The following is a 14698-nucleotide window of genomic DNA, read 5'->3' as shown; positions in this document are numbered from 1 at the left end:
ATGACTACTTTTTGAACTGTGCAGTAAATGTTACACTGAAGCCATGTATGCCAAGTTGCCATGGAACATCGAGCAAGAAACACTTAATACACCTAAAAAACTCGAGGAAGATTCCACAAAAGGCCAGTTATTTAAGCTTAATATTAAAGAGCACTCAGCAGTTTTCCATCCAGACAAGAGGCAAGTTTTTCTAGTAGACTTAACAGTATGTGCAAAGACTTGGAGGTATGCAAGAGAAGCCATGCTTTGGGGACTGAAAATACTTCAGGGTGACAGGAGCCTACGGTACAGAATGGGGAGGGTGGTAGACACCATGAACATTTATTCCACATTAGCTGCTTAGGTTTTATCCCATTTCTTTTTCCTCTTGTTTACCCTTCTTTGATCTGATCCCCCTTTTTTCCCTTCAAGTATTTGAAAGAACATTTAACTGGAATATGCTATTCCTTCAGATGGAGTTATCACATCTCAACGTTCGTAGATTTTTCTTGCTTGGTTGAGGTAAGGCCAAACCTTCCTCCATACTTCCTTCTCCTTCACTAGATCTAAAACAGAATTACTCAGATCAAATTATCCAGACGACTCAGGAATTTTGTTGTCCAGGGATATGCTGAAAGATCTCCCAGCAGAGGTGTGCAAATTGACTAAAACCCAAACCATCGTTCAAAACTTGGCTTTAGATAGTACCGTAAGTATACCTACATGATGAAGTCGCTGTCATTAATGTGCCCTGCAATGGTTTGGGAGAACAAGTGTTCAATGGACAGATGCCTGGAGTTGAGTTAAAATTGTTCCTTGCCCAGTTATTCCCAACTTGAGAACCCTGTCCTTCCTTGGAGTCTGAATCAGCAGTAATGGCAGTGCATAAAGAGTTTTCACTGACTCAGAAGTGTAATTAGAACCCATGATAACACAAAGTTGTCTAACTAGAATATTAGGTTTCTTTGCATTTGACTGAAATGGTCTAACTTTGATTTGATCACATGAGGGACAAATTAGCATCATGGCTAAGAGCACAGGCTCTGGGGCTAGATAAACTGGCTTCAAACTGTAACCCTACTATTAGTGCAACCTTGGCCAAGTTAAATAACCTCCTCATATCTAAGTCTGCCTATCTGTAAAATGGAGGTAATCATAATACTTCCTCCTGTGATTTAATAAATGCAGACTAATTAAAGACAAAAATGTATCAAAACAACAGAGAAAACATAATGAAAGTTTGAGGACCATTGGTCTAACTCAAGCAAAAGAATTCCAGCCATTTTGCTCAGATTGTGACCTGTAATAGAAGAATATATTCTTACTTCACTGGAATCCAAAATTCTGTCAGTCCTCTGGCCCTGGATTAAATGTGGAAGGAGCTGTCTGGTACCTAATTCCATTTTTCATTGTCTTCTCAAAGAAGTAAAAACGTGTCCCTCAAGTCTCTGTAGGCCTCATTATCTTGCAGATATTTCAGACTCCAATATGTTAGCCATTAAAAAGACGTCACTCTGTTCGATGACACTATCCCTGGGCAAAAGCCATAGCTAACAAAACGACTGCCAACTTTCTCTGGCAAGGCCACATAGCCAAGAGGACAATGGTGGAAAAGCCTCACGACAAGGGAGGGAGAACAAATAAGGCAGAAAAAATGTTAAGTACTGGCTAAAAGACCACAAGACAAAGAATATGACAAATAATTATGGCCTGCATGAAAAGGAGGAGTCCAGCGGGGTCCTCTGCCAGAATCCAGCACAAGGTCAGCTACCTTGAACCGTCAACACAGCAGTGCCTGATAGAGTGTCCAGCACTGATTACTTCCATAGATCTGCTAAATGGCAGAAGCCACCCATGTCAGGGATAACAAAAGGGTATGCGAAATCTACAGGGGCTGGTAAGATTGCCAGGAAAGAGCAGGAAGAGATTGGCTGGAAAAATATACCCAATGGCGTTAGGGAAACCAAATGAAAATAGAGAAATTGAAAGTGAGGGAGACACTTAGGATGTCATGCTGGTTGAATAAAAGACAACTGGTCAGTTCACAAGCTCTAAGCTCAGTACATGAGCCTTCAGGAGTGACAGGGAGCCAGAGGTGGACAAAGATGCAATTTCTGCTGACTAGCAAGCTGTGCCTAGCAGAAGAGAGTGAAATCATTCTCTGGATGCTGTCATTGGCTGGATTTACAAATTCTGAAAACTAGTGCCTCATAGTATTCAGTCTTACACAGTAAAAGAGGAAATAGTACATCGATGTCATCAACTTGGAGATAAAAATGGGCAACCTGGACTACAGACACTCTACGAAATAATTATTACTATTGTTTGTATACTTATGATTTGAATGGTTAGAAATATATGAGGTTAAACTGCATGAAATTCCCAGCAGTTTGCCATTTTTGACATAAATACAGTAATTTTCTATGTTTAACTTAATAGATAAAGGTATAGATAAGATTTGACTTACTTGGTTATAATAGAGAACTCTATTAGCAAATTTTAACTGAGATCCACCATACACTCTTTCTCCTCCCACTCCCAAAGACACGTTGTTTCAGATTTCACCAAAAACAAACTGGCCCTGGGGTTAATTTCTAGCTGACTTTTCCTTGTTCCTTTTTTCCTTCTGTTAATATTAGGAACTTTGATTCTTCACCTCACACTCCACCTTCTATTGGGTGTCGTGAGGAGGGGCTGGCCCTCCAACAGGGGACTCCTATTTGTACCCAAGAGAGGTGGTTCTCTATAAACATGGCCATGGGACAGCTACTGCTGAGGAGGGGGTCAAGGGAAAGTTCTTTACTCCCAAATATTTTCCCCGTCTCCATTAGGGAGTAATTATTTCTCTCAGGTTAACTATCAACCTCATTAAACATCCGTTTTCAGTGAGCAAATGTATCCATTCCCGGAATGCAGTGAATGGCCCCATTTTTAGACCAGCATCCCCTGACATGTTACGTAAAAGGACGCTGGGCACCAAGAAGGACTGCTGCCAGCCACTTTCCCAGCAAACAGCACTGCTGGCCGCAAACCCTCTAAGAATAAGCTCAGACTCAGGTTTCTTCTCCCACTTCATCTTGCAAGCCCTATTGTTTCTTCAGTGAGGGGCAACTCATTAAAACTACTTACCCATATAAAACAACTTCCTCATGATACAGAGGCTGCCACTGGCTTCTTTCTGATAGATTCTAAGTTACAGAATTTGAATGTTCTGGCTCAAGCCTCCAATGGTGGATTCCAAAGAGAAAAACATACTTTCCTAAAAAGCTGTACCAATTCCCTGGGCTACAGAAGGGCCATTCCACTTGGGCCCTATCATAGAACCAATAGCAGTGGCTTCAGGGTGTCATGTCAGCTGAAAACATCTGGAGGAAACCGTGTCACATGGGACAGTCCCCCCCTGCAGCTGTACTAGATGCAATGGAGGCTGGGGGAAATCCCAGGGTCTCTCACTCCATGGCACTTTTAAGACAAGTTCAAAGAACCCCTCACTACCCAGACAAACCATAATCTTAATCATCTCCTTTTTATGTATGTGTTTGCTTTGGAGGAAGTCCCTGAGAATTATATAAAATTTCCCAAGCTGACTTGGGCTTTCTGTAAAATCTTGGCAGCCACCCTATCAGGGACAAAGCTTTCACATCAGATGTGGGCCAAAAGCTGCAGGGTCTCTTTCCTTCCACAACTTTGGTTATCTCTTTAATATGCAGGGTCTTGGAAGCTGTCATGCTCCTTCTAGCTGAGCACAGCGGACTCTCCAGGTGGATGTGCAGATGCACCTCCCAAGGGTGCTTCTCGACAATTAGACCCAGTGCAAAGGCTCTTGCTTCTCTTCAGCTTCACGATCTTTGTCTTCTCTTCAGTGCAGGCTCCAAAGACACCATTGTCTTTGGAGTGGGTGGCCATCCTCAAAGACATAATTTTACCTCTCAGTTCACTACTGGGTGGTCTCTCTCAACCAAATCTCATTCTGCGTTAGCTCAGTCTCTGGGAACCATTTCTTTCCCAAAGCTCACAGGCACTGAAAATTGCAAGGTATCCTTCTCCAGAGAGCCAGAACACACAGACGTACTCCAGCTACCCAGAGTCAGATCAGATGCACTCCAGGGTGTGTGGGCCTAATCCACAGTTAGGCTAAATCAATGTCTTACAGCAGCAATCAGTCTCCAACTTTCAACAAAATGGCCATTAATCTTTAAACTAAGCCCATTTAGAGGTTCGCTCTTTCTTCCTTCCTTATGTGGTGTTCAAAACTAGCTTCTCACTGCTGCTCTACCTGATTTGCCCCTAGTTGGAATAAGACTTTCTCTCTCTAGAGCTCCTGGTTTTTAATTTCTGTGCCACTCATCAACACCTTTTTACTATTTGTAGCTAAAGGAAAATTTGTGTTTTATTTGTTATTCCTGGAACTATGGGAAAAGAATACAAGAATAGAAACCTGAAATAGGTGCAGTCCCAGTCTTCCAGGAGCTTATATTCTAGTAGGGGGCAGAGGCCAGGGGCACAGAGCGCAAAACCAAAAAAAAAAAAAAAAAAAAAAAATGAGCTGGGCAGGGTGGCAGGCACCAAAAAAAAAAAAAAAAAACAAAAACTCAAGCTGAGAAAAGCTATTTTTCCCTGGGAACAGGAAAGTGTTACTGTCACCCACAGTAGGAGAAGTCTCCCAGAGGCAATCCTGGGATATTGTGCCTGAGAGTTAGGCCTGATAATAGGTGAACACTAACCGCACCCCCAACATATGCACACAAAACCACATTTGGGCCACACAATTTCTAAGAAATCTACAAGTAGAAACAACTTAGAAAAAAACACAATTCCCCTCCCGTTGCCAAGAAAATGCCTGGAAGCAAAATCTGTCAGTGATTTCACTCCAGAAGAAATGGCCATCTGCTATTCTTCCCCACAACATGAACACACACATACACCCACCCATCTCTCTCTCTCTCCGTCTTTCTCTCTATCTCACACACACACACACACACACACATACAGGTATACTAACACACATACACGCACACATTCACATATTTATGAATACTTACACATACACACATAGACACACACTCACACATATACAGGTTTACTTAAACATACACACATTCAACATTCAAACACACACATGCATGCATGCTCCCAGGGAAGACTTCTCATGAGGGGCATAATTACTTGGTAATAGAAAGTAGCAGTTCCATAAGTCAAATCCGAAGGGTGGAGATCTTCCCATGCTTCTCATCTGACACCTCCTAAAGAAGCAGACAGACCTACAACAGGCGCTAATGATGGTGGTACCACAGGGCTGAAACCTGGACTCACTGGGGCTCCCACTGGGGTCCTACACAGTCCAATGAATATCGCCTCATTTCACCCAAGCTCAGAATCTATTCTGTGGAAGATACAGGAGCCTAATGCCATGGAGAGCAGAATACATTTTGACTATAGATAAAGGTGTTGGGGTGTTGTGGCATAGGTGAGAAGGCTGAATGAGCTGATTAGAACTCCCCTGAATTAAGCTGACACCTGAGAAATGTAGGCCTCCTCTGCTAGGCTTTCCACATAACGGGAAAACAGCTGGGAATGTATTTTCTGCAGACAAGCAGGCAAGAATCTGCAGGGGGTTCCTTCTTCCAGACTCAGCAATCAGATCAGTCATTCTGGTTCCCATTGAGAGGAAAGAGAAAGGGATGGGGCAAGAAGCCAGAAGGACTTCTCCATGGATTGCTTTTTTTTTCTTTTGAGATGGAGACTTGCTCTGTTGCCCAGGCTGGAGTACAGTGACACGATATCGGCTCACTGCAACCTCTGCCTACCAGATTCAAGCAATCCTGGTGCCTCAGCCCCACTAGCAGCTGGAATTACAGGCACGCACCACCATGCCTGGCTAATTTTTGTATTTTTAGTAGAGATGGAGTTTTGCCATGTTGGCCAGGCTGGTCTTGTACTCCTGACCTCAGGTGATCCACCCGCCTCAGCCTCCCAAAGTGCTGGGATTACAGGCATTAACCAGCATGCCTGATCCAATATCTCTTTACATCAACGTATGAAAAATAGGAAGCTAGTATCCTCAGCCACAGGTCCCCAAGCACTCTTTCCTATTCTTCCGAGGACACAGTTGTCAGCCAGGGGGCCACATTCGAATGGTTCTGAGTGTGAGAGGCTTATGAGCCAAGAGAGACTCTCAAAGGCATTTGAAGAGAGTGTTGTGGGTGGCTGCGTCTTCCCCATGGGAAGATTCCTCCCTTCTTGAGCCTCTGGATTGTACTAGGATGGATTGAGATCGACAAACCTGAACATGTTTTGGTTTGAGGTTTGGCAAACTCTGTAACTCCAAAGTCTTCCACAAATGTTTTGTGTTCTGCAAAACCAAAAAACATTGGCCAAGCACTTTCCCCCCTAATTTTTAAGCCCATGTGTTTTTAAAGGAAATGTAATCCTTATGTTTCGGGTACATTTATATGCAACTCATCAAACCGTGCTCCTCTGCATGAATCACTTGATGTCTAAAATGCATGGGGAAGATCTTAGATTTATAAAAACATTTTCTAGCACTGAAGGGCAATAGATGAGGTGCTGGATGGAAGGTGGTAAACTGGGTCCAGATGCTGGCACATCAGTTCTCAAGATTTGCAAATAATTCTCTATATCCTCATCCATCAATTTTTCCCACCTGCAAAGTGGCATTAATAATTGTTGCCCTCATCAGATCTTGTGGGTAGCTAGTGATAATTAAAGTGTGATTATCAGGTAATTTTGAGATATTTAAAGAGAAAAATACAAGGACCTCCATACTTGCCCTAACAATTTATTTTAATCCAGGTTTCCAGAGTGCTGGAGGGCAAAGATGGCTTCTATCTTTAGTAATTCATCCTTGCCCCATCATGAGACACATGATTTCAATGTCATTGTATCATGGTTTCACCTGCTAGGGAAGGTCAGGCTGGCTTCCTGTTCTCTACTAGGAAAACCCTTATTTACACCGGGATAGAAAGTTGATGAAGTCACGGGGAGCAGACTACAAGGACAAGCTGAGAGTATACAGTTTGCGTTACTTGGAAAAGCAAAGGTTCTAGGTGGCTTGAATAGTGTTTTTACACAGATTAAGGCCTTTTAGAGGTAGAGTTCTGTTCTCAATATCTGTTCAACATAACATAAATCAGGTGTAAACTGTTAGCATGATAAAGTCCAAAGCATTCAGGCTTTGAAGTCAGGCAGAGTCGGTTTTAATACCTGCTCCAGCTTTACTATGGGACGGTAACAAAACTGCCTAACCTCTCCGAGACTCAATTGCCTCATCTGTAAAATGTGAGTCTTTTTGAAGATTAGAGAAAACATAATTAATAATTCAGTAAGCCCCTAGTGCAGAATCTTGGAATAAAAGGCAACAGGAAATGGCTCACAAGCACATTCTGCCAACCTGGACATGTAAAATAAGCTAGTGGGAAGGAAGAGGATGGGCCTTCTGAAATGAAGGTAATTCATTCCTCACTGGCTAAATTTTGGAAATGAAGGCCTTTGTCTCGTTATAAACAAATAATGATCAAACAGGAAAGCATTTTCCATGTAGTCCATACAACTGCTATACTCTACCACTAACGAGGAGTTGCTTGACCAAAATATATTGCTCAGCCTTATCATCTACAAGCTGGAAGTTTAAGTGATTTTTACTTTACTCAGTACATATAATTTTTAAAAATTCTAAGGTGAATATAATTTTATTAAAATCTAAATATATTTTACATATACAATAAGTTTAGTAGAGAAGTTATTCATAAATTATTTTGTAAAGAAATTGATTACCATGACTGATCTTAGCATAAATCTGGATTATAATGTAATGCACTGCATATTTCACAAAATGGTTTAAAATGAAAGTTTTGGGTTTATTTGAAAACTCTTACAGAGAGAATACTAAAGATAACTCCTAATAATCTGTCATTTGAATGTAAATAAATGCTCTCAAATTATGAAAAAAAAAATCTGGCAAAGTAAACAGTCATTGCAAAGCCTATATACTTTGAGACAGATGTATCACATTTATGGATTCAATATTGTCTGTATAAGATGAAATTTTCTGATCAAATTATCTTAGATACAGCTGGTTTCCTTACCCATTTTCATTCTCTTTTAACTTTCCATAGGTAACAGCTTTTAATTTTATATAGGAGGAGTGAGACAGAATTTAGAGAAAAGAAATAACTATCAACCAGAGAAACAACACAGTCTCTAAGGACATTTATAGCAGGAACAAATAGTCCTATCAACTTCAGCAGTTCTTTAAAGATTCACTACATAATAACCTAGTCATAATGACTGAGGCTAAGTCACCAAGGAAGGGGTGTTCTATATACCCTCTTTTCTAAAGCAGGAAGCATTTAATATATTTTGGAACTATTTCCTAGGGGAAAAAAGTGTTAAATTTTTTCACACAGTTTTAGCTCTTAAGGTAGTAATTTTCTGGAAAATGTTATTTGTCTACGACTCTTTGTTTCCTGGTAATGCAAAATATATGAGATATCACTGCAGGTGCTGAAGCTACCTACTGATACTTAACAGAAAAAAAGAATGGCTAGTAATAGTAAATTACTAGTGATAGTGATAGTAAATTACCATAAAATTTCTTTTAAGTGACTCAGTAACTAAATATGACGTTAAGGAAGAAAACAGAATGAGGGATTTGATCTGGTGATTTAGACTATGCAGCAAAGAATTTGATTATTGCATTAGCTATCCATTTCTCTTTGCCAAAGTCTACACAGTGGCAGAGCATACAGGTGTTTTCTAAAAATCAGGAGCCATGAGCCATTAACAGGATGTAAGGGAAGTGACGTCACATAGAAAAGAGGTTTCTCTTCCACAGTGATTCTTACCTGTTTCTCCCAGAATCTCTGAATCCTTTAGCAAAAGGGTTTCGGTCAATTTTTAATCTGGTAATCTGGAAACAAACAAATAAGTATGAATTGCTTTTATATTAACTGATTTCTTTTTAGTAGTCCTAGAAAATTACAAAAATCACTGTTTAAATAACAGCTGTTGCTCTTATTTAATTTCCTTTCAGCTTGAGATTTAATTTGAAGCTGCATACAGAACTTGGCCTGGCACACAGATGTCTGACCCACCTGACTCACTTCTCCATAAAAACTAAAGTTTGCCCAGTATGTGACTCTATAAACTCTCTTCTACTCACCTTCCTTGCCCCAGAGTGGTGATAAATCACTTGCCTAGACAGACATTGAAATGGAAAACTGGTCAATGGTCACGTCCATAGTACATGACACACGAGAGGCACTTAAAAAATGCTTGTTGAATGAATGAGTAAGCAAACGATGTGCGAGTGATTGAATAATTAATAATGTACTCAGTCAATTCAGTCAGGTGCAATCAGACCACCAGACAGTCTGCCTCAGTCTGAAAGATCCAAAAAATTGACTGTATTTTCCATTTCACTGAAGCCATGCCTTTCCTACTACTAGAAATTGTTCATTTAATGACCTGAAATGTTCATGTAAAAGACAGAAAAAGTAGCGAGACTTTTGCCAGGGTCTTACCCAAAGGAAAATCAACAAATGTGAGACTGAATGGGGCAGAATGCAGTACATGTCATCCAGTATCCAAGACTCACAAGCAAATCAGTAATAAAGAGTCAGTTTCATAAGGCTGACCAGCCCAGCACATTCAACTGTATCACCAGCTTGGACAGGTCCTCAGTGGCCATTTGGTTCAACCTCCACTCAAAGCATAACTCTCCCTCCATTGCATCCTATCTTAGTTCCAGCAAACTCCACCATGGGGTTGTATCTATTACCCTCATGCCTGTAAACTAGAACAAGCCTGAGCAACATATTCCATATACACACTAGTGTTTCCACTTTCATCCTTGGTACCTTTGTGTCTGAACCAATTGTTAATGACTCACTACATTCAAGTGAAAGACTTAGGGTTGGGTGCTAGGGAGCTCAGGAAAGAAGGAAGGCACTCCCAAAGCAATGTCATTCTAGAAATAAGGGAACCTAATTATTTAAGACTACCTTCATATTTTTGATAACTGCAGAACTATCACTAAGCTAAAATTGTTTCCTACATTGTAAATCTTCCCTAGTTCTCTTTCACCTCATTTCATCAGACTGGAATTTCCCAAGACTGCAGTCTTTAGAAGCAATGTGAGAATCTGTTTCCTTTGCTTTTGGTGTTTTAGTCATGAAGTTTTGCACACGGAGAAATAGCATTAGGAGAAATACCTAATGCCGATGACGAGTTGATGGGTGCGGCAAACCACTATGGCATGCATATACCTGTACAACAAACCTGCATGTTCTGCACATGTATCTCAGAACTTAAAGTATAATAATAATAATAAAGCAGTCTGAGATCCTGACAAACAGACTCTGACTTGAAAGAGTCTTCAAGGCTTCAAGGCTATTTTTCTCCCCAAATATTCCTTGCCTTTGAAATTGCACACTAATTATGCAGCACTAATAATGTAGCAAAAGCAATTTTACATGTATTTTATAGAGCAGAGCAGGAGCCTAAAGGTTTGGCTTTCTAAAGTCCAGTGTCTGCCATGTGAATATGGTATTGAATTTAAAGAGTGTCACTGCTTTTCTGTGTTTGACTTAAAATCAGTTATTTCTTCCTCCATAATCCACAGCAATAAACCATGCGCCATATTTTCTTTTCAAGTTGGGGTTATAATATTTTATTTTCTCTTTCAAGTTGGTTTATCCTGTCCAACTCATTTATGATGGGGATTTCTGACACATGACTGTGATGCCATGTTTTGGGGTCTCCACAGACTCCTGTAAATATAACAGCACTCTACTTCATGGGCCTGGGAGAAATGGTTGAAAATATATTTCCCACATCTCATTTGATCCCAGGCCAATGGGTATGCATGGAAATTTAATAGCAAATGCCTCAACTCAGGAAAAAAACAGTATCTGTACACTTGTTTTAAAGCTTTAATTGTGAGAATTAGCTTTATGAAGAGCTTGGCTGTGCCACTCATCTGCCTTCTGTGTGCAAAGCAGTGTGACAAGCAGCAGAGGTGACAGAGTGGTGTACAGTCAGTGTGTCACTGTATGTCATCCATTTATCCTCAGAAAGCTTATAATCTAGAAGAAAGAAGCAGACATGCACTAACAATTACAATATAAAACAGAAGGTGATAAGGTTCACAATAAAGGCAAAGTATGATGAGAGCTTAGACCAAGTAGGAATTACTCTAAGTCGAAGAGCTCTGGGGTCTCATGTTAGAGACAGTGTGTGAACCAGGCCTTGAAGGATGTGTAGTATTTTAATGAAAAACACAAGACAAAGAAAGGGGACAAAGGAAGCATTTCTTAAGAAAGGCACTATGCAACAAAGGACATGAACAGACACTTCTCAAAAGGAGACATTTATGGGGCCAACGAACATGAAAAAAAGCTCAACATCACGGATCATTAGGAAATGCAAATCAAAGCTACAATGAGATACCATCTCACGCCAGTCAGAAATGGTGATTATTAAAAGCCAAGAGGCCAGGTGTGGTGGCTCCTGCCTGTAACCCTTGTACTTTTGGAGGCCGAGGTGGGCAGACTGTCCAAGCTGAGGAGTTCGAGATCAGCTGGGCAACATGGTGAAACTCCATCTATACTAAAAAATACAAAAATTTAGCTAGGCGTGGTGATGCACACCTGTAGCCCCAGCTACTCAGGAGGCTGAAGCAGGAGAATCACTTGAACTGGGAGGTGGAAGCTACAGTGAGCTGAGATCGCACCACTGCACTCCATCCTGGGTGACAGAGTGAGACTCTGTCTCCAAAAAAATTAATTAAAGAAATAAGAAACGAAAATGAGTAACTAAAGAGTCAAGAAACAACAGATGATGGCAAAGCTGTGGAGAAATAGAAACACTTTTACACTGTTGGAGGAATGCAAATTAGCTCAACCATTGTGAAAGGCAGTGTGGTGATTCCTCAAAGACCTAGAACCAGAAATAGCATTCAATCTAGCAATCTCACTACGAGGTATATACCCAAATAAATATAAATCATTCTATTATAAAGACATGTGCATGTGTATGGTCATTGTAGCACTACTCACAATAGCAAAGGTATGGAATCAACCAAAATGCCGATCAATAATACACTGGATAAAGAAAATGTGGTACATATACATCATGGAATACTACACAGCCATAAAAATAGAATGAGATTATGTCCTTTGCAGGGACGTGGATGGAGCTGGAAGCCAATATCCTATGCAAACAAATGCAGGAATAGAAAACCAAACAGCACATGTTCTCACATATAAGTGAGACCTGAATGATGAGAACACATGGCTACAGGGAAGGGCACAATACACACTGAGGGGGAGAGGAAGAGCATCCGGATAAACAGCTAATGCATGTGGGACTTAATATCTAGGTGATGGCTTGATAGGTGCAGGAAACCACCATGGCACACGTTTACCTTTGAAACAAACCCACACATCCTGCACATGTATCCTGGAACTTAAAATTTAATTTAATTTAATTTTGTTTTAAAGGAAAGGTCCATGCAAGCATGAATATCAAAGTGGGAAAGAATAACATGTATTCCAGAAACATGGAGAAGTCTGGTTTATCCGGAGCTATGGGAAGAAGGGCAATGAGAGAAGGCTGGAGAGGCCAGCTTGAGGCCATGTCATAGAAAGCCTTTGGCATTTAGATTACTCAGAAGGCAGCAACGAGCAATTTTAGCTATGTACACCAAAGTATGATCCCAGATACTGCTTGTGCTGGCAACTTCGTCTATGTTTACTGATACCAAGGGTAACAGGGACAGTGCTTTGGAGGATGAAATGAATGCATTTTTAAGCTCAATCATCTTTAGTTTAATTCCATGGGTCCCATATCAAGAGGCAGCCTGAGACACTCTGAGCTGATGAGTGTCTTCTACAGTACAAAGAAGGATGCAAAATAACTGAGCCATAAGGCTTGCTGTCCTGTGGATATGACATAAGGTGAATTCCCATCTTATGATATAAGATAGAAAAAGAAGTTTAAAAAAATCCTCTCCTCGGTTGCAGTGAGCCAAGATTGCACCACTGTACTCCAGCCTGGCGACAGAGCAAGACTCTATCTCAAAAGAAAAAAAAAATCCCTCCTTCTCATAGAAAGGAGAAGACAGACAAAGCAAAAGCAAGCAGTTATATTTAATGAACCTTATCTACCCCATTCAAACAAAAATCCGAGGATGGGGTGGGGAGAATCGGAGCAGATTGGCAGGGTTATCGCCATGCATAGACGGGGGTGACTGCATCGAAGTAAGAACGCTACCTGGTCTGATTAAACAGAAAGAGGCCTGAGTTTGTACCTCCAGGCTCCCATGGGCCTTCTTTGGTGGGTAAGGGACTCAGAAGCCTTCTCATGCCATGAGAGGAAAAGCAGGGTAACTATAACACAGATGTACTGCAAGGTTTAGTCAGACCCAAACAGAGGACCTGGGTGAGACCTGAGACGAGACTGAACCAGCAAGGAAGCCCCACGAGGCTGTGACCTAGGCAAGAAAACAAAGCACAACTCAAGCAGTTTCTTATCTGGAGAACAGATCAACACTAGGGACCCAAGCTCAGACCAGACCAGGTGCCTCACAGCACAGGCCAGTGAGCCCAGCAAACAGCACAGGAGTGCACTCGCTGCCATGATGGAGGCACATAAATTCCATCTCCACTGCTTTACGTGAGCCATACATCCAGAGGTCACGGGGCAGAGCGAAGGATGGGACAAAAACCACTGCTAAACACTTCACCCAAAGTAAATAGAGTTACATGAAGGGATATTTAACCCAAAACAGAATTGGAACGTTTAAATTTTCCCCTTATCCTCCTCCAGTGTAAGGGCCAGGACTTTTTAGGAAAATCGGCTATAGAAAATTTTTTATATATGTCATATTTGAGTAATTTTCAACCCTATTCCACAAGTATATGTTTCAGTTAGATACAAATATAGCTATCTATCTCCACCTCTCTGACCTTAGCCCACATCCTCATCATCTCCTGACTGAGCTATTCTAAGTAGCCTTAAAACTAAACTTGTTTCTTCTGTTCTCCTCCCTGTAAAATCTCTTCTCTACCCAGCACCCCACGTGGTCTTTGTTAACATGTAACATGTCATTCTCTTTAGTGACCACTGCTGCTCAGAATTTAACCCAAATTTCTTTCCCAGACTTGCAGAGCCAGCAGGCCCTTGCTCTGGCCTGTCTCTCCAACCTGCTCACACTCCCCTGCCTTGATCCACGGGCTCAGGGCAGGCTGAGCAACTCAAGCAAACTGAGATGCTCCCAGTGCGGGAATGTGCCCAGCTTTCTATGCTCAGGCCACTCACATCTGCTCTACAACCTGATTTAAACGCTAACTTCTCTGCTTTGCACATAGCTGACTCCTTGTCCTAAGTCTCAGCCAAAATGTTATCTCCTGAGAGAGATCTGCTCTGATCATCCCCCAAAATAAAATACTTCTGCAACTCCTTTTAACTGCATCCTTTTTCATTCCATCTTTGCTCTTAAAGCAATTGGTAATTACACATGTATTTTTGTATTTACATGTTTACTAAATGTAACTCCCCCTGAACCACAGGTAGGAACCATGTCTGTTTTATATACCATTTAATAAAGCAGAACTTAGTGTGACATACTCAATTATTATTTATTCAATGAGGGAGTAAATGAATAAATGCTGATGTGAGAGCCAGAGCTCAAGAGTCC

At 41.1% G+C, this 14698-nt stretch overlaps 1 protein-coding gene across 2 annotated transcripts in view; it reads right to left on the bottom strand.

Moving 5' to 3' along the window:
- The window catches only part of TBX15 (T-box transcription factor 15), a 115486-nt gene that overhangs the window by 23587 nt on the left and 77201 nt on the right, over positions 1 to 14698 (bottom strand). For both annotated transcript variants that reach the window (XM_017524158.2, XM_017524160.2), the window contains exon 6: positions 8844 to 8908. In XM_017524158.2, coding sequence (XP_017379647.1) covers positions 8844 to 8908 — 65 coding nt within the window. The remainder of the gene's footprint in view (positions 1 to 8843; positions 8909 to 14698) is intronic.

This window comes from Cebus imitator, unplaced genomic scaffold, assembly GCF_001604975.1.
Source record: "Cebus imitator isolate Cc_AM_T3 unplaced genomic scaffold, Cebus_imitator-1.0 Scaffold32, whole genome shotgun sequence".
NCBI classification, from domain to species: Eukaryota; Metazoa; Chordata; class Mammalia; order Primates; family Cebidae; genus Cebus; species Cebus imitator.
Note: the sequence above shows the minus strand (reverse complement) of the source record. Positions and strands in the feature narration are given on the sequence as shown.